The sequence below is a fragment of the Rhinoraja longicauda genome, chromosome 8 (assembly GCF_053455715.1).
Source record: "Rhinoraja longicauda isolate Sanriku21f chromosome 8, sRhiLon1.1, whole genome shotgun sequence".
NCBI lineage: Eukaryota > Metazoa > Chordata > Chondrichthyes > Rajiformes > Arhynchobatidae > Rhinoraja > Rhinoraja longicauda.
The window spans coordinates 20,778,963-20,803,214 of NC_135960.1; the positions used below are offsets into that span (position 1 = coordinate 20,778,963).

Below are 24,252 nucleotides of genomic sequence, written 5' to 3' on the forward strand. Positions count from 1 at the left end.
ACATAATACTCCAGGTATTTTATTCATCAGTTAACATGCACTCCACCTCAATGTAGGAACTTCTGAACTGAGATACAAGAATAAAAATGCAGAGCAGTACCAAGACATTGTAAATTCCTTATTTACTTGTTAGATGTCCCAAAATGGAACAATGAAATTTGTACTTGCAGTACCCCAACAGATATGTAAACATTCTACTCTGTAAACATTATAATGAACAATAAAAGTTCAGTATACATATCAAAAAATGAGCAATAATAGTGCAAAGATAAGAACATGCCCCCAAGTCCATGTAGTTCAGAGTATTTGAGGTTACAGTGTTTAGCAGCCAGGTGTTTGTCGGGAAGAAGTTGCTCTTGAACCTGGATGTTACAGTTTGCAATATTCCCCGTGGCAGGAATGAAATGAGAGCATCACCAGAGTGGTGCAGGCCTCTGACGATGCTGGCTGCCTTTTGAGGCAGCAACTCTTGTAGATCTATATAATTCCATCAATGAGCTGATTCATGGACAGATCTTCAGAGATACGTACGCCCAGGAATCTGAAGTTTTTGACTCTCTCCATTACTCTCTCCAGTAAAATAATGAGTTACAAATTTCACAAATATCTCCAAAATGTTAGCTGTGTCATGCAATTATATCTCTTGGCATTATTCTTGGGTTAGTGTTCTGAATTCCTCCTCTTTTAAGCAGTTTTGGAAAAATAATAGCAATCCTCGGCAAGTCTCATTTAGATTTCAAAGAATCAAAAAGAAATGGATAATACCCATGCGAGCAGCCAAGACTGAATCTCATCAAATGTTTCTCAGTAAAATGTTTGACCTAATGTGAACAAATTTTTCATTGCACACACTGCCAATGTTGAACACAGATGTCAATCTGTGTAGTGACAGTAGAGGGTCTAAGGATTTTCAATAGTCCTAATCTATTTTTTACAGCGTGTATTATCTAGAAATCGATTCTTGCCCTCCTGTAAAATAGTTTAGTGCATGTACTTGTCATTTTGAAGGGGGTAGCTTATTTAAACATTGTGGATCGCAATGAAGCATGAGCCTCTGAAGTTATTTCAAATTTAACAGTTGTCACCAAGAATTTAGCCTGATGTTACAATTTAGGTCCCAGTTTCCATGGCATCATGACAACTGTGCCACCAAATGTCTGTTTCACAATAAATGGGAAAGAACATTTTTCCAACACAATGAAAGATTCCTTACGGTACAATTTAAATTTTTTTTTAAAATGTGCAGTGAGTGAAAATCATAAGTTGAGAAGGAACAAAATAAACCACAGCTATTCCGTTGTTTCTATAATATCTACAATAGAGGAAGAAACAAGAGAAACAACAATGTTATGGGGAGAAGGCAGGAGAATGGTGTTGAGAGGGAAAAATAGATTAGACGATTGAAATGGTGGAGTAGACTCTGGGATGAATGACCAAATTCTGCCCCTGTGGCTGATGGTCTTTAGAAAGATCAAGTCAAAGATGCATTTGTTAATATTGAAATCTTAAAATTGTCAAATTTAAAGTAATGACATGTTTTAATTATATTTTGATTTGGGTATACTGATCATAAATTGTATATTTCCATATTAATTTAAACCTATATGGATGCACAATAAATTTAATGCTAATTAACTTAATTTACATGGGAGCAGTTTTCGCTAAACAAAGCAAACCTCACATTTTTCAAGCAGTGAACAGAAGGCAGCTATTTGAAGTCATAGACTGAGAACAAATTGCTTGCATTATGCTACATGCCAATCTGTAATCAACTTCTTTAATTGCAGAGTATTGCTCTTAACTGTGAAAGCAATAACAATGATGAATTTCAATGCAGTAAACTTTTTTCTCTCTGTAATCTGAAACAAAAGACTTCAGCACTCCAACACTTCAGAAAGGTACTGTAGGTACAGCAGTTCAAAGTAAAATCAAAATAAAAACAACTAGATGTTAAAGCCAACACTCAAATAAGTTTCATAATCCATAATACATCCATCACAAACTTTTATTTCTATGACAATCACTATTTTGTAATCTCCAATCTGTGTTTCTCCAACAACCTCCACATTAATCTTACTAATTTTACTTTTCTTATATCTTTCAATAGTCAGAAGTACAGAATCATGGAAAAGTAACAATGCACAATGAAGCCATTTGAGCATCCATGTAAGACTAATGCAGTTTCATTCAGTCAAATGCTCTTTCGCTACAATTCTATGGTTATTTTTTTCAAGTTCTGATCCTTTCCAAAACCTTACACCTGCATGGTGGGATCCCCATGTACTTGGTGCCTTAATAATTACAAACAAGAAAATTAGTCTATCTGGTTAGAGTCACATAAATTTACAAATTGGATGTCATTCAATTTTTCGTGCATTAAATGTTTTATCCAAATACCAGAGTGTGGCTACTGCAGATATAATTAGAACCATATAAAAACATAGGAAATAGGTGCAGGAGGAGGCCATTTGGCCCTTCGAGCCAACACCACCATTCATTGTGATTATGGCTGATCATCTACAATCAGTAACCTGTGCCTGCCCTCTCCCTATATCCCTTGATTCCACTAGCCCCGAGAGCTCTATCCAACTCTCTTTTAAATTCATCCAGTGAATTGGCCTCCACTGTCTTCTGTGGCAGAGAATTCCACAAACTCACAACTCTCTGGGTGAAAAAGTTTCTCCTCACCTCAGTTTTAAATGGCCTCCCCTTTATTCTTAGACTGTGTTCCATGGTTCTGGACTCCCCCAAATTTACGATATCTGGCAATAAATGTACAGTATAGATTGTTTCTGAGATTTATTCTCTTTAAGCTATTATTTCACTTGCCCTTTGCAAAGCTGTCAGTGCTATGAAATGGATTTCTCCATGGCTGTCATTTCTCTATGGCTGGCTGACCCTGAGGCTGAGATTTATTACAACATTGGGTTTGTTCAGTAGCGATTGTGGTTTTGCAGCACATTCTGCCTATCGATAAGGGGAAATGGGGATCAGAGGGGAAATGAACTGTGCAAAAGTTCTAGGAGTAGATACTCCTCACCCATGGAAGGTATGGCTTGATTGTCATTTCCCCCTCCCCTTCCCCAAGCTATCACAAGCAATAATAGACATAAAAAGCTGGAGTAGCTCAGCGGGACAGGCAGCATCTCTGGAGAGAAGAAATGGGTGATGTTTCGGGTCGAGATCCTTCTTCAGACTGGTTAGGGATAAGGAAAACGAGAGATAGAGACAGTGATGTGGAGAGATAGAGAACAATGAATGAAAGATATGCAAAAAAGTAATGATGATAAAGGAAACAGGCCATTTTATGCTGTTTGTAGGGTGAAATGAGAAGCTAGTGTGACTTGGTTGGGGGAGGGATAGAGAGAGAATGGGAATGCCGGGGCTACCTGGTGAAGAAATCAATATTCATACCACTGGACTGTAAGCTGCCCAAGCGAAATGTGAATTGCTTTTCCTTCAATTTGCATTTAGCTTCATTCTGACAATGGAGGAGACCTAGGACAGAAAGGTCTGTGTAGGAATAGGAAAGAGAATTAAAATGTCCAGCAACTAGGAGATCAGATAGGTTCTGTCGGGCTGAGCGAAGGGTTCTGCCAAACAATCGGCCAGTCTGCATCTCGTCGATGATGTCCACATTTTGAACAACGGATACAATGGATGAGGTTGGAGGAGGTGCAAGTGAAACTCTGCCTAACCTGAAATGGACTCTCAGTGTCCCTGGACAGAGTCGAGGGATGAGGTATAGCGACAGGTGTTTCATCTTTTGCGGTTGCAGGGAAAGGTACCTGGGGAGAGGGAGTTTGGGTGGGAAGGGAGTTACCCAGGGAGGTATGGAGGGAACGGTCTCTGCGGAAGGTGGAATGGGGTGGAGATGGGAAAATGTGGCTCATGGTGGGATCCCTTTAGAGGTGGCGGAAATTTAGGAGGACTATGTGTTGTATGCGATGGCTGATGGGGTGGAAGGTAAGGACTAGGGGACTCTGTCTCTGTTGCGACTAGGGGTCGAGGGAGCAAGGGCGAAGCTGTGTGGTACCGAGGAGACATGAGTGAGGGCTTCATCTATGATGGGAGAGGGGAACTCCCGTTCCCTAAAGAATGAGGACATCAGTCATTGGATTATTTCCTGTGATGAAGACTGTGAGGTAAAGAAAGGGGAGGAAGGTGTCAGAGATGGTCCAAGTAAATTTGAGTGCAGGATGAAAATTGATGGTGAAGTTGATGAAGTCCATGAGTTCTTCATGGGTGCAGGAGGTAGCACCGATGCAGTCATCAATGTAATAGAGATATAGTTCGGGGACAGGGCCAGTGTCACAAGCAATGTTAGGGGTATAGACCTAGGCATTGCAACTATCAATGCACAGAGCCTCAGGGCTGCTGGCAATGAGACCTTTAACATATTAAAATGACTGGAAAGGTTTTAGCAAATAAAAAACCCAACGTGCCTTGAATTCACACAAGGTTCACTCCTTGTTGAAATGCAGGTTCATAATGGAGGTCATAAGCTGAGATATTTTGATCCAATTTTGGAACTCGTATCACATCCATAACTTAAGGTTACATTTTCATTTGTTTGATGTTATCTACATAATTAGTGGAAGACTAATGGTCATCAATGTGCAAGGCATAATTGGGAAATGGGATCAGTATTAGAGTGAATTGTCACAGGAAATACCATGTCCAGTTTCCCAAAGGATAGCACATCAAAAAGTGCTTCTTTGTCTGCTATTTATACATTAGAAATAATGAATTTAAATTCCTAAACCTTGTCCTTTGATGAGATGTCAAGAGCAGGATTCCAAACATTCAAACATTAGAGATAGACACAAAATGCTGGAGTAACTCAGCGGGACAGCCAGCATCTCCAGAGAGAAGGAATGGGTGCAATCAGCCATGATCACATTGAATGGCGGTGCCGGCTCGAAGGGCCGAATGGCCTCCTCCTGCGTCTATTGTTTATTGTCTATTGTCAGTTTCGGGTTGAAACCCTTCTTCAGACAAGGGAGGTGCATAGAGACCACATCTGGAGTATTGTGTGCAGTTTTGGTCTCCTAATTTGAGGAAGGACTTCCTTGCTATTGAGGCAATGCAGCGTAGGTTCACGAGGTTAATCCCTGGGATGGCGGGACTGTCATATGAGGAAAGATTGCAAAGACTGGGCTTGTACTCACTGGAGAATATAGAGACAAATACAATTATAAAAAGACTGGACAAGCTAGATGCAGGAAAAATGTTCCCAATGTTGGGGGAGTCCAGAACCAGGGGCCACAGTCTAAGAATAAATGGGAGGCCATTTAAAACTGAGGTGAGAAAAAACTTTTTCACCCAGACAGTTGTGAATTTGTGGAATTCTCTGCCACAGAAGGCAGTGGAGGCCAATTCACTGGATGAATTTAAAAGAGAGTTGGATAGAGCTCTAGGGGCTAGTGGAATCAAGGAATGTGGGGAGAAGGCAGGCACAGGTTACTGTTTGTGGATGATCAGCCATGATCAAAATGAATGGCGGAGCTGGCTCAAAGGGCCTAATGGCCTCCTCCTGCACCTATTTTCTATGTTTCTATGTTTCTAGTCTGGCACGCTGACCTCTTCCGCACTGAGGCCAGGTGCCAACTCTCGGACACCTCCTCCTACTTTTTCTTGGACCATGATCCCACACATGAGCACCAGGACATAATCTCACAGACCATTTTTGATTTCATCACTTCTGGCTGTCTGCCCTCCAAAGCCTCCAGCCTTATCATTTCCCAGCCCCACACGGTCCGGTTTTATCTTCTCCCCAAAATCCATAAACACAACTGCCCTGGCATTTATTTCATTCAACCAAATCATGTTTGAAAAGTGTGCGTGGAATTAGGAGGTTCAAGGACAAAGGAAAATTAAGTTGGAAATGATAGAGCACATGCACGGATGATGGGGCCAAGTGGGGTTTGTTTAAGGAAGAAGATTATTATAAATTATTTGTAGCGAACAGTGGAGTACCTAATGTGACCCAATCCTTGGTCAATGACTTTAACCCTTCAACAGGTAGTGTAAGAAAATAACTGCAGATGCTGGTGCAAATCGAAGGTATTTATTCACAAAATGCTGGAGTAACTCAGCAGGTCAGGCAGCATCTCAGGAGAGAAGGAATGGGCGACGTTTCGGGTTGAGACCCTTCTTCAGACTGACCTTCAACATATTAACCCTTCAACATGTCAAAGCTACAGTCTTGTATTTTAATTTCAGGAAACATTATTTTGATTCAAAATTACTTGGTCTGCACCTTTAGAGGGATGTTTTTTTTTACATTGCAAAGAGTAAATTGTCCACCAACAGAAATGAGTGAACCATTTGAAATCCCATGGCAAGGTCACGTTAGCTCTTCCGGTGGAAGTACATTTATTTTTCCCATTCCCAGCCTGGTTGCTGAAGGAAGCTATGGGCCTTTAAGATTGGTATTAACTGTGTCACCAAGTTAATGGAATATATCACAAGAAAACACAACGTTGGTGAGACTGCATTTGACGTATTTTAGTCACCTACTGTAGGAAGGATGTCATTCAGCTGGAAAGAGTGTAGGGAAGGTTAATGTAGATGTTACCAGGACTTGAGGACCCGAGCTATAGGGGGAGATTGGGCAAACTCAGACTTTATTGTCTGGAGCGCAGGAGGCTAAGGGGTGATCTTTTAGAGGAGTACAAAATCAGGAGGGGAATTGTTAGGGTGAGGTTTTTTTTACCCAGGGCAGAGGAATCAGGAACCAAAAATGTTATTGATTTAAGGTGAGCGGGGAAAAGATTTAATAGCAACTGAGGGGACACCTTCTTCACTCAGAGGGTGGTGGATATATGGAATGAGCTGCCAGAGGAGGTAGTCGTGGCAGGTACAATAACAATGTTTAAAAGACACTTGGACAGGTACATGGTTAGGACAGGTTTAGAGAAATATGGACCGATGCGGGCAAATGGGACAAACATAGAGGGGGCATCTTGGTTGGCATGGACGAGTTGGACTGAAGGGTCTGTTTCCGCTTTGTATGCCTCTTGACTCTATTTTTCTAATAAAAGAGCCAAACGAAAGATATTGTATCTCAATGTACATTGAATTTGAAACAAACAGATGTACCAAAAATGCAAAGAGAAATATACAAGAAAATAATCTGACAGAAGCTTGTTTGGAAATTAACATGGGTTGGTACCTGCATGTTGAAGGTAATATGAAATTTAGAAGGGAGAAGAAAGTAGGAAATGGTGAAGAATAAACTTTGTTTAGGAATGTTAGTTTTATTTTAATAGGGAGTGATTGCTTAAGTTCATGAAAGCTGAATAAAGAAGCAGTTTGCTGAGATGAAACATGACAAAGACAAGGAGTCATTTATAAGAGAGGAGTGCAGGAAAAACATCAGTTACACGCAATTCCTGTTCACAGCTATTCTTCTCTGTTCACATGACTTGCTTTCTGGATGCATCAAATTTATCCTAGTGAAATTTAGAGGGGAATTTTCAGCTTATTGTACAAAATGATTGGTAATATTTTCGGAAAAGTTTGACCAATGTGTCGGATTCAGGGTTCTGCAATCTAAGTTCCTCCAGCACTTTGTAGACACAAGGAATTGGGGAGTCCGTAATCTTGCGTACAATACCAAGTTTTCACATTTTGATTGAGATTGATCAAATTAGCTGAAGGCAACGTTCACTTAGAAAAGCTGCCAGAGAAGGTAGAATTTCCCAATTCTATAACTGGGAAACTGTGGCCAAGTAGAAGTATTCCAGTTAAATAGTAATAATTTAATGAGGAAATCACATTCATTTGTGTAACATAAACATCAAACTGTCTCCTTCAACTATAACTCTGGCCTCGATCCAGCAATATGGAAAATTGCCCAAGGATGGCATGTTGACAAAGAACAAGACACATTCAATCTGGCCAATTACCAGCCCTATCAGTTTATTCAATCTGAATGACAAAGTAATGGAACTACTTTCAAGCAGTGCTCTCAAATGAAACTAAATTAAACAATAATCTGCTCAGAGTTTAGTTTATTATTCTCACGTACACCGAGGTACCGAGATACAGTTTGTTGGCGTGCTCTCGAGTCAAAGAAAAGACTATACATAATTACAATCAAGCTGTCCACAGTACACACAAAGGATAAAGGGTACAATGTTTAGTGCAAGATAACCTGCAAGATAGCCCTCCATAACCTGGCCCCATCCTACCTGACTGACCTCCTCCACAGGCACACTCCCACCTGCACCCTCCGCTCTGCTGCTGCCAATCTCCTGTCCTCCCCCATCCGGACCAAACTCAGATCCTGGGGGGACAGGGCTTTCTCCATCGCTGCTCCCACCCTATGGAACTCACTACCCCAAACCGTCAGAGACTCCTCCTCACTCACCACATTCAAAACATCACTGAAGTCTCACCTCTTCAGCACTGCCTTCAACCACTGAAGGTCACCTCACCTTCTGTCTCCTTTCTCTGTTCGTTTACTTATTTATCTATTTATTCACTTCTCTATGTTCTAGAAATCCCTGTAAAGCGTCTTTGAGTGTTTGAAAAGCGCTATATAAATGTAATGCATTATTATTATTATTATTATAAAGCCTAATTAAAGACAGGTCAAAGATAGTAGAATGAACATAGTTAATGTAAGAAATGCTGCTATTGAAATAAATATTTTAAAGAGTGTTGTCATGGATGATAGCTGATCCTCTTCTGGGATCAGCACACAGAGTTGTCTAGCTCCGACGCCATCTTGGGAAGGGGCTATCAGATGGTTAAAACTTCTCTATTTTTTGCTGTGATGCACAACTGTAATATGAAAAATAACTGAATATTCATAATGCCTGAGATCATCGTTGGAATGCTTATAAGAAAACAAAATCACACATCCTCAGTAGAAGCTAACTACCTTGCTTTTTTCCATCAATGTAAAGTTGTGAGAGATGACAACTATCTAAACATCGCCACGTAAATCCATTGTATCTAAGCATAGGAAACATTGCCTTAGTTTTCATCCTCGGTTAAGAAGTGAACATATGATTGACACCAATATAGCACCACAAGACCATTTGACTCATGATCAGTATTTGTACTTTTAACTTCCAGGCGTAGATAATGTTGAAGGTATTGCTGTGGACTGGATCGGAAATAATTTGTACTGGACTGATGATAGCTACAAGAAGTCTATAAGTGTAGCAAGACTGGAAAAGGCATCCCAGACCCGGAAGACCTTGGTGGAAGGTCAAATGTCACACCCAAGAGCTATAGTTCTGGATCCTTTGCATGGGTAAGTGCTCTCTTTTTCAGCTTCTTCAAACTGATGGCATAACTATTGAATTTGCACTCAGGCATAGTTTTGTACCGAATAAAAAAGCCAAATATGTAGGATACCTCTGGTAAGACAGGCATTTCATGCAAACTGTGTCTTCTTATAGTTCAAGACTTTGTGCTATCATCATTGGCTTACAGGAAATGCACTATAAATCTGCAAATGAACAACTATCATTCCTTGGTAGACACAGTGCTGGAGTAACTCAGTGGGACAGGCAGCATCTCTGGAGAGAAGGAATGGGCGACGTTTTGAGTCGAGACTCTTCTTCCCTTGCCATGTGTTCACCATCCCTGCTGACCTCCGCCTTTCTGATACGGAACGGTCTGTCCTCAGCAGAGGCCTCACTGTTGTTCCCCTCCGCCCCCACCTCAACGAGTTCCGGGTCCGCCACAAAATAATTCCGACAGCCCAAATGCTAAAATTCCTTAGCATTTTGAAGAATATTATAATGTTGAACATAAAATCCATTATTTACTTGAGAATGCCTTTTATCAGCAAAAGATAAAATAGACCAAAAAGGAATTAAGTGGCAATTTTATTTTATTATGATTCACATTACAGGCCGAAACCAATGAGCTTGACTGATTTACTGGCCTAGTGATGGGATTGGATGGGCAGATTCAAAGTTTTAGTTTAGTTTAGGCTAGAGATACAGCGTGGAAACAGGGCCTTCAGCCCACCGAGTCCACGCCAACCAGCGCTTCCCATACACTAGCACTATCCTACAGTCTAAGGACAATTTACAATTTTTACCAAAGCCAATTAACCTGCAAACTGAATGTCTTTGGAGTGTGGGAGGAAACTGGAGCACCCAGGGAAAACCCACGTGGTCACCAGGAGAATGTACAGATGGCATTTCAGAGGCTTTTAAATAGGCTTTTTAGATGCAGGGAATGGAGGGATATGAATCACATGCAGGAAGAAGAGATTAGTTTAATGGCATCATTTTTGGCATGGACATTATGAATCAAGGGGCCTGTTCTTTTGCTGTACTTTCTATGTTCTATTTTCTTGCTGTTGTTTGTAGGACTTTGCTTTGGGACACTGAATTTCCTGCTATACAACAATGGAAACACTTTAACTGTAGTTCAATGTCTTTGAAGCACTTTCAGATGATATTAGATCACGAAGGGCCTTAAAATTTCAAATTTAACCCAGGATAAGTTAATTTAATCATCATGTTAGTGGTTACGCAACAATTTTCCTTGACTAAAGAGCACAAAATTTAGCATTGTTGATATGACCTGCCCTGGTGTAATTCTTCATTATTTAAGTGAATTATGAAACAATTTCTGGCATGGAAGTCAAAGAATTATTAATTGTAACTTAAAGAATTTCTTTCTTACTTATGTAACAGTGAAGATTGCAATTCAAATTATTGAAGAAACAGCTAAGTGCTTTAATGGGGTTTTGGGGAAAGCTGGCAGGAAACGTTAAGGTGGATGTGCTGCCCGGGGTGGTACTGGTAAATTAATTTTAGTTCTTTGTGCAATTTACTCCCAGATCTTTCTGTTCTGCAATATTCTCCAATGATCTACCATTTACTGTGCAATTCCTTTGTTGGTTTGACATACAAAATGCAACACCTCACACTTGTAAGATATCAACACATTGATATGCAAGATGGAAATCTTTAATTCATGTCCCCCAACTGACTTAGCATAATATTTGTTTCTTGTTTTACTTATAAATTAGATATAAATGGGGATGTAGGTTGCACATTGTGCAATTTGTTCTGATCAATCAACCCATGCATGAATGATACTGGAAAATCGTGAGCTATGTAAAGGCAATTATCACCCAATAGTATTCAATCCAATTTTTCCATGGTGAGAAATGGTCCCCAAAGCAGTAAAAAATGAACAAAATTACTTTCATGTGCAAATGAGAGAAAAGAATTGCAACTTCTCAGTAAAGGTTGGAGGTGTTTCTGTGCATGTTTTAACACAACAGTGAGTATTTCAGAAGAAATCCTGCTCAGTAAGATGAAGGAAGATCTGTACAAACTGCTGGAGTAACTCAGCGGGTCAGGTAGCATCTCTGGAGAAAAGAAATAGGTGTGTTTTGACTCGAGACCCAGGTTCAATCCTGACTGTGGGTGCTCTCTGTACGATCTCCCAGTGAGCTGCGTGGGTTCTCCCCATGACCTCCCACAATCCAAAGACGTACAGGTTTGTAGGCGAATTGGCTTGATAACATTGTAAATCATCCCCAGTGTGTGTAGCATAGTGTTAATGTATGGGGAGTGCTGGTCAGCGCGGACTCAGTGCGCCAAAGGGCCTGTTTTCATGCTACACGTCTGAACTAAACTAAACTGAACATGTCATTGAGAAAGTTCTTTAAGGCTGTGGCACAACTCCCGTGATTCTTAATGGCAAATTGCTGTAGCTGTGATCTCAGCAGACAGCTGTTGTCTATTGCATTTTAACACAGAAATTAAGAAGAAAACAATGCCAACTTATTTTAAAGTTTTCTTTTCCTGTTTTCTTTTGGGTGAGGGTAATGGTGATGGGGGTTCCAGATCTCAGTACCCATTTGGCACACAAAGTCAGAATTAAATGGTTTACAAAGGTTTTTATGTGAACTTCTGTAGCCTCTCTACTCTAGACCATTTATTTTACTTAGGAATTTAGGGCAACATGATTTTGAATTTGACTCATACAAATGTTTTAGTGCAGATCAATTATTATAACATTATAACCTACAATACTTATTTTCATTGTCGAAAATCAATATGCACTTTCTGTAAAGATTTAAGATGGAAGAAGCAGATTCAATCATTGTTTTCAAAAGGGAATTCAATTGGTACTTGAGGGATTAAGAAAAAGTCTGTAGGGCTGTTGGAGAAGATTTGAGGAAAAAGAGTAACTTGATTTTTCTTGGTGAGATTCAGTTAAAAAGTCCTTCTGCAGTATTATAGTGTTTCTGTGATCCAATGATTATCTTCAATACTGTGAAAATGGTTTCCATATCACTGTTGGTAGCTAAAGCTCCATCAAAGTTTAAAAACATTCCTTATATGTAAGTCAAAGCACCAGAGAGAAATCATTTTCTTCTGCAAAAATCCACTATTTTTCAGTATATACGAGGAAGTTAACAGTCACAATGTGATGCTTCAAGGTCTCCTTGAAGGATTAATTCAGAGATTGGCTGATCGCTGTAGGAGTTTCATCATTTTAGCTCAACATTTTCCCTGTATTTCTACACTACTGAGCCATTTAAAGTTTTATGGAATTAGAAGCAAAATAATTGAGATTATATACTTTGTGAAACAAAATAATAAAACATTGGAGAGGATACATCCAACTGCGATAAATAATTTTGAGATTAAAATTTGATTTTCATGGTATCTTAACATGCATAGAAAGCTTGTGCCTTTGAGAAAATTTATTGTTATCTTTAAGCCTGCTGAGTGGGAATGTTGTAGAGCAGAGGGATCTAGGAGTGCAAGTGCATGAATCTTTGAAGGTGGAGTCGCAGGTAGATTGGGCAGTCAAAAAGGCATTTGGCACATTGGCCTTCATCAGTCAGAGTATTGAATATAGAAGTTGGGAGGTCATATTGCAGTTGTACAAGATGTTGGTAAGGCAATAGACAATAGACAATAGACAATAGACGATAGGTGCAGGAGGAGGCCATTCGGCCCTTCGAGCCAGCACCACCATTCAATGTGATCATGGCTGATCATTCTCAATCAGTACCCCGTTCCTGCCTTCTCCCCATACCCCCTGACTCCGCTATCCTTAAGAGCTCTATCTAGCTCTCTCTTAAATGCATTCAGAGAATTGGCCTCCACTGCCTTCTGAGGCAGAGATTTCCACAGATTCACAACTCTCTGACTGAAAAGGTTTTTTTCCTCATCTCAGTTCTAAATGGCCTACCCCTTATTCTTAAACTGTGGCCCCTTGTTCTGGACTCCCCCAGATTATTAAGGGGTTGGACTTGTGTTCAGGTGGCATTCGCTCCTTCCATGGACCTCCTCTCCTGATCCAGAGCCATCTCGAGGCTTTCTCCGCTGCCTCTGTGGTGTTCTTGATGGTGCGTCTCCTCTCCATTCCAGTGATGCCCAGTGCACTCAAGGTCTTGTAGAGCGATTGCCCTGCAAAACCTCGAACAACCAACCTCAATGGGCATACACCTTGCCTTCCAGCCCTGCTTACAGCAGTCTATGACCAGCTCTTCGAATTTGGTCTTCTTTCTCTCGTGGGCCTCCTCCAGACGGTTCTCCCACGGCACTGTCAGTAACAACAAGACAATGTTTTTGGTCGCCTCTGAGACCAGGATGATGTCCGGCCTCAGGGTGGTCGTGGCTCTGTGCCGTCGGAACTTCAGCTGTTTCACCAGGTCTACAGAAAGCCGCCTGTCCTGCGCAGGCGCCAGGATTCCTGACGGATTCTTGGCTGCTGTGGTCCTTGGCAGCTGCACTCCAGCCTTCACAAAGGTGATCATCTGGGTGGTGGGGTGTGCTCGTCTGCAGCTGCTGATTCCAATGCTGATGGCTTCTGCATTGGGTTTCAGAACCTGGTCGTGACGCCAGGTGTACCAGCCCTGCCCAAGAGCCTTTGGGCAGCAGCTCAGGATGTGTTCCAACGTCTCCTTGCCTGAGCATTGGGGACAATCCGGAGATTCCGCTTTGCCCCAGATGAAGAGGTTCGATGGTCTAGGAAGGACATCGTACACTGCCTGGACTAGGAACTTGATATGCTGTGGTTCAGCCTGCCAGAGCCCAGTCCATCTGACTTTAAGATTATGTCCCTTACTCAGGATTCCTTCAGCAGAGCAAATCAATTGTCTGAACCTATTCCTTTGAATACTTTCATCATTTTAAACATCTCAACCAGATCAATCTTCAATGATGTAAACAAAATAATACATTCTACGTTTATGCCACCTGTCATCATATATTTACATGACCCAATATAATTTTCTTGGTAACTAGTATCTAAAATATAATTATAACAGCCTCTGGGGAAAAGTAGCCGAACACTCCATTTACCTTTAAGATGACATTTTCTCCTGTGCACCGGTGATCAATTTGATCTTATTTGTTCCTCCATGAACTTCTCACCTCTTGCCATCAAGAAAATATTTCAAAACGAAAGGTAGATTTCTTCTGTACTTCTCAAGATTGAATTTCATGCTTGTTATCACTCACTTTGTGTTTACTGCAGTAATTTTCCATTCCATAATCTTGCAATTAATTTGTCTTCTCCAAATAAAAAAATATCCATTTCATTCATCCTTATGAGTTCCTAATATCTATTACAAAAAACTGAATCTCCACCGAATAGTCTCGAGTAATACTTTCTGACATAATCTGACAATCCTGCACCCTCCGCTCTGCTGCTGCCAACCTCCTGTCCCCCCCCCATCCGGACCAAACTCAGATCCTGGGGGGACAGGGCTTTCTCCATCACTGCTCCCACCCTCTGGAACTCACTACCCCAAACCATCAGAGACTCCTCCTCACTCACCACATTCAAAACATCACTGAAGTCTCACCTGTTCAGCACTGCCTTCAACCACTGACCGTCACCTCACCTTCTGTCTCCTTTTTCTGTTCGTTTACTTATTTATCTATTTATTTTCTTCTCTATGTTCTAGTAATCCCTGTAAAGCGTCTTTGAGTGTTTGAAAAGCGCTATATAAATGTAATGCATTATTATTATTATTAATCAAAAATCAAGACCTTTATCCTTATTCTCTATCTCTTACCTCCCATGTAATTACTGACCCGTCATATGGTTACTTTCAATTCCATCAGCTGGCAATTGTGATGATAATTTCTTGAGCTAAACTTTATTTAGTAACTTTTGGGAACTGTACAATATCTACAGAGACCCTCTTGCAAACTCTCCTGCCCCTATTTTCTATGCAACTATGTGCTGAATCCATAGTAAAGAAAGCAAACGCAAGGCTAGCATTTATTTAGAGAGGGCTTATATACAAAAACAGGAATTTAATGCTGAGCTCTATAAGGTGCTGATCAGGCCGCGTTTAAAATATTGTGAGCCATTTTGGGCACTATATCTGAGGAAGGATGTGCTGACTCTGGAGAGGGTCCAGAGGAGGTTTACAAGAATGATCCCAGGAATGAGTAGGTTAACATATGGTGAGCGTTTGATGGCACTGGGCCTATATTTGCCGGAGTTTAGAAGAATGAGGGGGGACCTCATTGACACAGATGTTTCCACTAGTGGAAGAGTCTAGGACAAGAGGTAATAGCCTCAGAATTAAAGGACATTCTTTTTTTTGAAGGAGATGAGGAGGATTTTTTTTTAGTCAGAAGGTGGTGAATCTGTGGATTTCTTTGCCACAGAAGGCTGTGGAGGCAAAGTCAGTGGATGTGTTTCAGGCAGAGATAGATAGATGTTTGATTAGTACGGGTGTCAGAGGTTATGGGGAGAAGGCAGAAGAATGGGGTTAGGAGTGAGAGACAGATCAGCCATGATTGAATGGCAGAGTAGACTTGATGGGCCTAATGGCCTAATTCTATTCCTATCACTTATCTTATGATCTTTTGATCAATTTCCTTTCTTTTGTAAATGATGTTTTAAATAACTGTATACATTTGTTGAAAACAAATCATCAAATACTGCCAGGCTACATTATTGATGAAGATTGAAAAGCATAATTAAGTCATGATTTCTCAAATCATAAATATTTTATGATTTCAACATGATACTTATGTTTATCAAAACCAAAGGTGAAGTTTGTATGTTTTCATTCATTTTAATTAGATGTCATTATTTCTCTTTGGTATTGCTGTTTTGAATCTTTATTGTGCAACACATTTTTCCACATAGAAAAATAGGTGCAGCGGTAGGCCATTCGGCCCTTCGAGCCAGCACCACCATTCAATATGATCATGGCTGATCATCTATAATCAGTACCCTGTTCCTGCTTTTCCCCCATATCCCTTGATTCTAGCCCAAAGAGCTAAATCTAACACTCTCTTGAATTTGATTCTGCTTGCTATTTAGTCACAAGCTCCAGCAAAACTCTTTTCACCTGATTTTTTTTTTCAACGCCCAACTAATAACTGTGTAATAGAGAATTTTCTGTTAAGTGATAAGTTGCATATTTTCATGGAAATTGTAGATCAGCTATATTAGTTAATCTTCATGAAAATATATAGGAAGTATTGATGAGCAGCAAACAATATTTGTGCTAACATCCCTCTGTCATGATATACAACATGCTGATATGAAAAGAAGACATTGTTCCATATAATAGGAAAATAACTGCAGATGCTGGTACAAATCGAAGGTATCACAAAATGCTGGAGTATCTCAGCAGGTCAGGCAGCATCTCTGGAGAGAAGGAATGGGTGATGTTTCGGGTCGAGACCCTTCTTCAGTCTGAAGAGAGGTCTCGACCGGAAACATCACCCATTCCTTCTCTCTAGAGGTGCTGCCTGACCTGCTGAGTTACTCCAGCATTTTGTGATACCTTTGTTCCATATAATGTATCTTTTAATATGGTGGGAACGACATGAATATTGTTCCTCCAGGGTGTATTGATGCTTTCTGCACTAGTTGCCAGTACAGCAAACCAATGCTTGATTTTTGAGTTTTTATCAAATCACAAAACACTCAGTACACTACTTAATTTTCAGATTCCCTTTAAATGCTGTGAAACATGAAGTAAATTTATCAATGTATTGCGTATAAATCTATTGATCATTTCTGATTCTTTGGATTGCCCCATGTGACTTTCAAAATATCCAACTTTATAGGAAAGAAAATAGATTATATTCTGATTATCTTGCTGTAGGCACTAACAATTATTTTTGAGGTACTTATACCAGAATTCAATCTTATCAAGGAGTTTCTGAGATGGAGATTTGGCTAAAGGACTGGAAAGTGAGACCGTAAATAGGTTCCAGTAGAGAAAGTGTATTTTCTTACAGTTCCTGACATTTTGCATTAGGAAGAGCTTGGGCAAGGAGGTTGGTCGAGATTGCCAGTCCATCTCCTATCCATGTCCACAGAAAGTGTTCAACCTTCAACAAATTCAACACTGTGGCCTATTTAGTGGCCTCAGTAGCACTCTTGCATAATTATAAAACCCAGATCATCAGTTCTGCAGTTCCTTGTTTCTTCATAATTTGAACTATTTGGTTTTTAATCATTTGTTTATGAGTGAAGGTATCTTATTGCAATCAGACTTTGAATAGATCTTGGTGAAGTCACTTTGATCCATATTTATTATGGAAAATTCTAAGACAAAGGTCCTCAAATGCTTTGTATTAGAATGTTCCATAATATTTCTGACAAAATTATTTGTGGGACAAAGTCCAGGGAACATAAATAATAGATGGCACACACTGAGAGGTTCTATGATAGGACTTCACTGTTTATGCAAAGTGTAAACCAACCAAACAAACAGGAAGGTCTGGTTTGTGAAATGAAATGCCTGGTTTGTGTTCAATTAGACAAAGGCAATCTAAGTGGAACAAATCAATCAGTGTGAAGACCCAATATTGCAAAGGAAAAAACCTGCCAAGATTCTTATTTCCGATCTTAATCCTGTAACGTTCCTAATGAATGTTCAGACATTAGGTGAAGATAGAGTCGGAGTTAACTTTGACACATCCTATTCTAAATAATTAACTCAAAATCACTTAATTAAGCAAGTAATCGAAGAGGAGATTTGGTCAATTGAATGTGGCTGATGGTGAGATTAAAAAAACAGTAAACAACAGCAAGGTATTAATGGTTTGGTCAAGTGGCCAAAGACAAAAAAGACAAGTGAGACTCACTCCAACATAATGTGAAGAGGTTCTCTTTAACGAGTGGAGGGAGAGGCAGGCGAGGCAAGGAAATGTACATTAGATAACATGATACTAGAAAGTGTATTAGAACAGACTAACATGGAAAGTGCATTTAGTTTGAAAGGACATATATGAATGTTGTCTTAATTAATCAAGATAATAACAGTTATAACATAAATTTGGCCACAACTGGAATACAGTTTTATATTTTAAATCACCAATGCCAACATAGTGTTGGGAAAGAAAGGGGAATGACTAAAATGTAATTGATTATTGTGAACAAGTGTTTTTGTTTACTTTTAAATCGAATTATTGATCAATAACTATTTATTTTCCTCAGCTTCATCCCAGAATTGTGATATCTTTATATCTAAAGCACAAGCGAGTTCATGGCATGCTGAGTAATGTTACATCGTGGCAAATATATTGTGTGGTTGCAACAGCAGGGAAGAAAATTCCCAAAGGGACACAAGAATACTGTTGTCAATGCTGTCAGCCTCATTGCAATCCCTCTGGAGCCGACACCTGATTCGCACACATGATGCACGCAGTGAGAACCCTATGATGCCTTGCCAGAACAGTAGGGTTCAGACGCTGATCCCAGCAGTCTCATGAAAATTTAAAGCTGAATTTACTTAACATGCTTCACTAACATTTTATCATTAATCCAGCTTGCTGCTGATGTCTTGGAAAATAAGTCTTCTAAACCAGTCAACAAACTTGACCATTTGTTTGCAAAACAAAATCTTTTTTCTCGGAGCTAACTAAAATTTGCAAAATAGACTGTCTGTTCCTTTGGTTTTCCAAGAGGATGGCTGAAAATTACACCATTAAAAATGCAGATTTTTGAATAGTTTCAATATCTGCTGATTGCTTATTTGATGATTAACAAAATGAAGGGAAAACATTGGTGTGTATTAATTTGAATGAAATAGCATGATCAAAATTAGATGTTAGACAACAGCCTGTGAAGGAATAAGATTCTTGATTGTAAGTCAATTGGCTATCCAGTAAATAAATAGTTGGAATTCAGAATGTACTTAGAAGGTGCAAAATGTTGCAGCAGTCCTCATTCTGTGTGTGAGCACATATATAGCCTGCTGTATAATACAGTATGTTCGATCCCACAGATTGGAGTATTGCAAATCAACTTGTAAACCCGATAGCTGTTGCTGTAGATTGCAGAATCTGTTGATAATGACATTTCTATTCAGCTATGTAGACACATAATGACTTTGAAGTATTACCGCAAAGACATTTGACTGAACATATTTTTTTGATAGCGAGGTTTTATGATGTCCTAATGGATGCTCTACAGGGTTCTTATACAGTACGTTAACTATTATCTTGATCATGTACAGCCGTTGCAAACCTCTAAAGTGTTTGAGGTCTTGCGCCTCAGGTGCAAGTGAATTGGTGTTGAATGGGAAATGAAGTAATTTGATGATCATCAACTGTGAAAGTTGATCAGCCATGCAAACACAACTCACACTGGGAAGTTCCTGGTTAAATATCCAAAATTAAGCAAAAACAATCATCATTCAGGGATTTAACTGCAAGAGTTGGGATGTCAGGACGTTGGTCAGACAACACTTGTGCTGTGTGCATTTCTGGACACCTAGCTACCAGAAGAATGGTATTAGGCTTGAAAGGGTGCAGGAAAATTTCACAAAAATATCACTGGAACTAGGGAACTCGAATTATAAGGAAAGACTGGACAGCCTGGATCTTTTGTCCCAGGAGGGTATAAGATTGAAAGATGACCTTATATAGGTATATAAAATCACGAGAGGCATAGATCACAGTCCTTTAATTAGGGTATGAGAGTCTGAAACATTTTCTAAAGGGCATCGATTTAATGTGAGAGAGGAAAGATTTAAAAGGGAGATTTTCCATGCAAAGGGTGATGGGCATGTGGAACGTGCTGCCAGAGGAAGTATTAGAATTGGGTAAAATTAGAACTTAAAAAAGACATTTGGACAGGTGCAAGGATATACAAGTTTAAAGGTATATGGGTCAAAGACAGGCAAAAGGGTTGAGTTCAGGTCGACATCTTCGTTCGAAAGGGTCAAAGAAACTATTTTTGTGCTGGGAATCTATGATTGTGTGCTCATATATGTCATGGCAGTTCATTAATGTTTAATTGTGTAGTGCTAAAATAACACCACTATACAGTTTAGTTTTTAAGCCATTATATGTTTACTGTTGACCAAAGCTTTAATACATTACTGTATCATTACTCTATGTAGCTGGATGTACTGGACAGATTGGGAAGAGGAAGAGATAGACAACATGACAGGAAGAATTGAGAGAGCATGGATGGATGGCTCCAATCGACAACTCTTTGTGACAACAATGATGCTTTGGCCTAATGGTTTAACCCTAGATTTGACAGCTGGGATACTATATTGGTGTGATGCATATTATGATCACATTGAAAAAATATTTTTAAATGGCACAGGTAGAATGGTGAGTATGATTTTTAAGCACAGTTTCTAGTAATTGTGTCATTCTATGCACACGGAGAATTTAAGAAATGAAGAAACATTTAGACAGGCACATGGGTAGGACAGAAGGATATGGGCCAAACACAGGCAGATGGAACTAGTGTAGATGGTACCTGTGGTCGGCATGGGCAAGTTGGGCCGAAGGGCCTGTATCCACGCTTTGACAAGGTATCAAATACAGGTTTTACAAGAAAAGTTAGAATCCACAATCAAAATTAAAATGTTCTCAAAATAAAACAAGCAAAGGTAGCAGAAAATTGAAATATTATTTCAACAATTGTCAGGATTAATTTTCCAGAAGGATTTTGCACCATTTGAATTCTGCTAGAAGAAACAGGTGGTCATAATTTGGCTATTAAAGTTTGACCTTGAAATTCAGCCTTGCAGTGCTATATATTTGGATACTACCCATCTGATCCTCTAATATGGTGAGCAGATATTATGCATTCATTACAAAGTGCAATTATACCCCTGCAATGTTAGCAAATATCAAAATATCATGCCTAGAACAGTAATTAGGTTAATAAATCATTTTGGTATTTGTGACCGCCATGGTCAGATTAGTTTGCCTTTGAGCAACCATTACCAATGGGCAAGCAACAGCGAGGGAACCCAGGATAAATAGACTTTTCCATCATCTCACAGGGAGTTCTGAAAGACAAGAAGGAAAGTTTTTGAAATATATAAAACTCAATATAGTCCTGAGAGATGAAGGAGAGCTGCATTCACAAAACGTAGGGATTTGCTAAGTAACCTCTCCTCCCTCTACAAAACTTCCAAAGACTCTCTTCCTGTAGCTCCAGGCTGGTGATCTTTTATCCTCTTTCCGACCCCACAATAAGGTTACCCCCACCCCTCTCCTTCACTGAATGTGTAACGCTGTAAATGTCTCTTCAGGTCCAATTCATTTCACAAAGCAGGAGGGAGAGGAGAATGTTACCAGGGCCTGAGGGGCTGAGCTATAGGGAAAGGTTGGGCAGGCTAAGACTATATTCTTTAGAGCGGTGGAAGCTGAGAGATGATCTTATAGATGTGTATAAAATCATGAGGGGAATAGATAAGATGAATGTAGAGTCTATTACCCAGAGTAGTCATAGAGTGACACAGTGAGGAAACAGGGCCTTCGGGGTCCACACTGGCCAACAATATCCCAGCTACACTAGTCCCACCTGCCTGCACTTGGTCCATATCCCTCCAAACCTGTACTATCCATGTACCTGTCTAACTTTTTCTTAAACAATGGGATAGTCCCAGCCTCAACTATCTCCTCTGGCAGCTTGTTCCATGCATCCTCAACCCTTTAGGAACATATAAACAGAAAATAGGTGCAGGAGGAGGCCATTCGACCCTTTGAGCCAGCACCGCCATTCATTATGGACATGGCTGATCATCTACAATCAGTAACCTGTGCCTGCCTTCTCCCCCTATCCCTTGATTCCACTAGCCCCAAGCTCTATCTAACTCTCTTTTAAATTCATCCAATGAATTGGCTTCCACTGCCTTCTGTGGCAGAGAATTCCACAAATTCCCAACTCTCTGGGTGAAAAAGTTTCTTCTCACCTCAGTTTTAAATGGCCTCCCCTTTATTCTTAAGACTGTGGCCCCTGGTTCTGGACTCCCCCAACATTAGGAACATTTTTCCTGCATCTAGGATGTCCAGTCCTTTTGCAATTTTGTACATTTCTCTAAGATCCCCTCTCATCCTTCTAAACTCCAGTGAATACAAGCTTAGTTTTTCCAATCTTTCCTCATATTACAGTCCCTCCATCCCAGGGCTTATCCTTGTGAACCTGCGCTGCACTGCCTCAATAGCAAGGACTTCCTTCTGCAAATTAGGAGACCAAAACTGCACATAATACTCCAGATGTGGTCTCCCCAGGGCCTTATACAACTACAGAAGGACTTATTTGCTCCTGTGCTCAAGTCCTCTCGTTATGAAAGCCAACATGCCATTAGCTCTCTTCACTGTACCTGCACGCATACTTTTAGTGACTGGTGCACAAGGACACCGTCTCATCGCTCTTCCCCTTTACCTAATCTGACACCATTGAGATAATAATCTGCTTCCTTATTTTTGCTGCCAAAGTAGATAACCTCACATTTATCTACATTATACTGCATCTGCCATGCATCTGCCCACTCACTCAACGTGTCCAAGTCACCCTGCAACCTCCTAACATCCTCTTCGCAGTTCACACTGCCATCCGGCTTTGTGTAATCTGCAAACTTGCTAATGTTACTTCTAATTCCATCATCCAAATCATTTATATATATTGTAAATAGTTGCGGCCCCAGCACCGAGCCTTGCGGCACTCCACTCTCCACTGCCTGCCATTCTGAAAAGGAACCGTTTATTCCTACTCTTTGCTTCCTGTCTGCCAACCAATTCTCTATCCATGTCAATACCCTAACCCCAATACCATGTGCTCTAATTTTGCTCACTAACCTCCCGTGTGGTACCTTATCAAAGGCTTTCTGAAATTCAAGATATACTACATCCACTGGCTCTCCTTCAGCCATTTTACCTTTCACATCCTCAAAAAATTCCAGAAGAGTAGTCAAGCAGGATTTCCCCTTCATAAATCCATGCTGACTTGGACCAATCCTTTTACCGCTATCCAAATGTGCCATTATTACCTCTTTAATAATTGACTCAAGCATCAATAATTGGCACCACATTATGTGAAAAAGTTACCCCTCTGATTCCTATTAAATCTTTCCCCTTCACCTCGAACCTATATCCTCTGGTCCTCGATTCTCCTACTCTGGGCAAAAGACTCTGTGCATCAACCCGATCTATTCCTCTTATAATTTTGTACACCTCAAAAAGATCACCCCTCATCCTCCTGCACTCTAAGGAATAGAGACCCAGCCAACTCAACCTCTCGCTATGTTCTGACTGATGAAGGTCAATGTGCCAAAATCCTTTTTTACCACCTTATCTACATGCGACTCGACCTTCAAGGAACCATGCACCTGCACTCCTAGATCCCTTTGCAACACTCCCCAGAGGACTACCATTTACTGTGTAGGTCCTGCCCTTGTTAGACATCCCAAAATGCAACACCTCACACTTCTCTGTATTAAATTCCATCAACCATTCCTTAGCCCACCTGGCCAATCGATCCAGATCCTGCTGCAATCTTTCACAACCAAAACCAGTAGGGGAACCATAAGCCAGAGGATATAGGTTTAAAGTGAAAGGGGCAAGATTTAATGGGAACCTGGGAAGGTTTTTCACTCAAGGATATACTCAGGTGGATATATTGAACAAGCCGAGAGAGGAGTTAGTTGAGGCAGATGCTTTAAGAGCATTTAAAAGACATGGACAGGTACACAGAAAGGAATGTTTTACAAGGACGTGGGCCAAACACAATCAAATGTGACCGGCTTAATTGGAGCATCTTCGTTGGCATGGACGAGTTGGAGCGAAGGGCCTACTTCTAGGTTATATGATCCCCTGCTATTTTAGTGGGTGTAAATGGGTGAGCAAGGTGCCTTCCACACTTGAATGGCAACCCATGAGAAAAAGCAAGTACAGAGAGGAGAGTGGAGTTGAACTCGTGCAGCCTAATGCCCTCTCCACAGAATACCCTAGCAGATTATAACAGCTCACTGGATGTCTAAGGCTTCTTAGCATTTTGAAATGTTCT

General features: G+C 40.3%; 1 protein-coding gene across 1 annotated transcript in view; it reads left to right on the plus strand.

Annotated features, from left to right (window-relative positions):
* Positions 1–24,252, plus strand: part of LOC144595762 (low-density lipoprotein receptor-related protein 1-like) — a 1,259,652-nt gene that overhangs the window by 681,600 nt on the left and 553,800 nt on the right. Inside the window, exons 12-13 of the mRNA XM_078403382.1 lie at positions 9,091–9,271; positions 20,342–20,561. Coding sequence (XP_078259508.1) covers positions 9,091–9,271; positions 20,342–20,561 — 401 coding nt within the window. The remainder of the gene's footprint in view (positions 1–9,090; positions 9,272–20,341; positions 20,562–24,252) is intronic.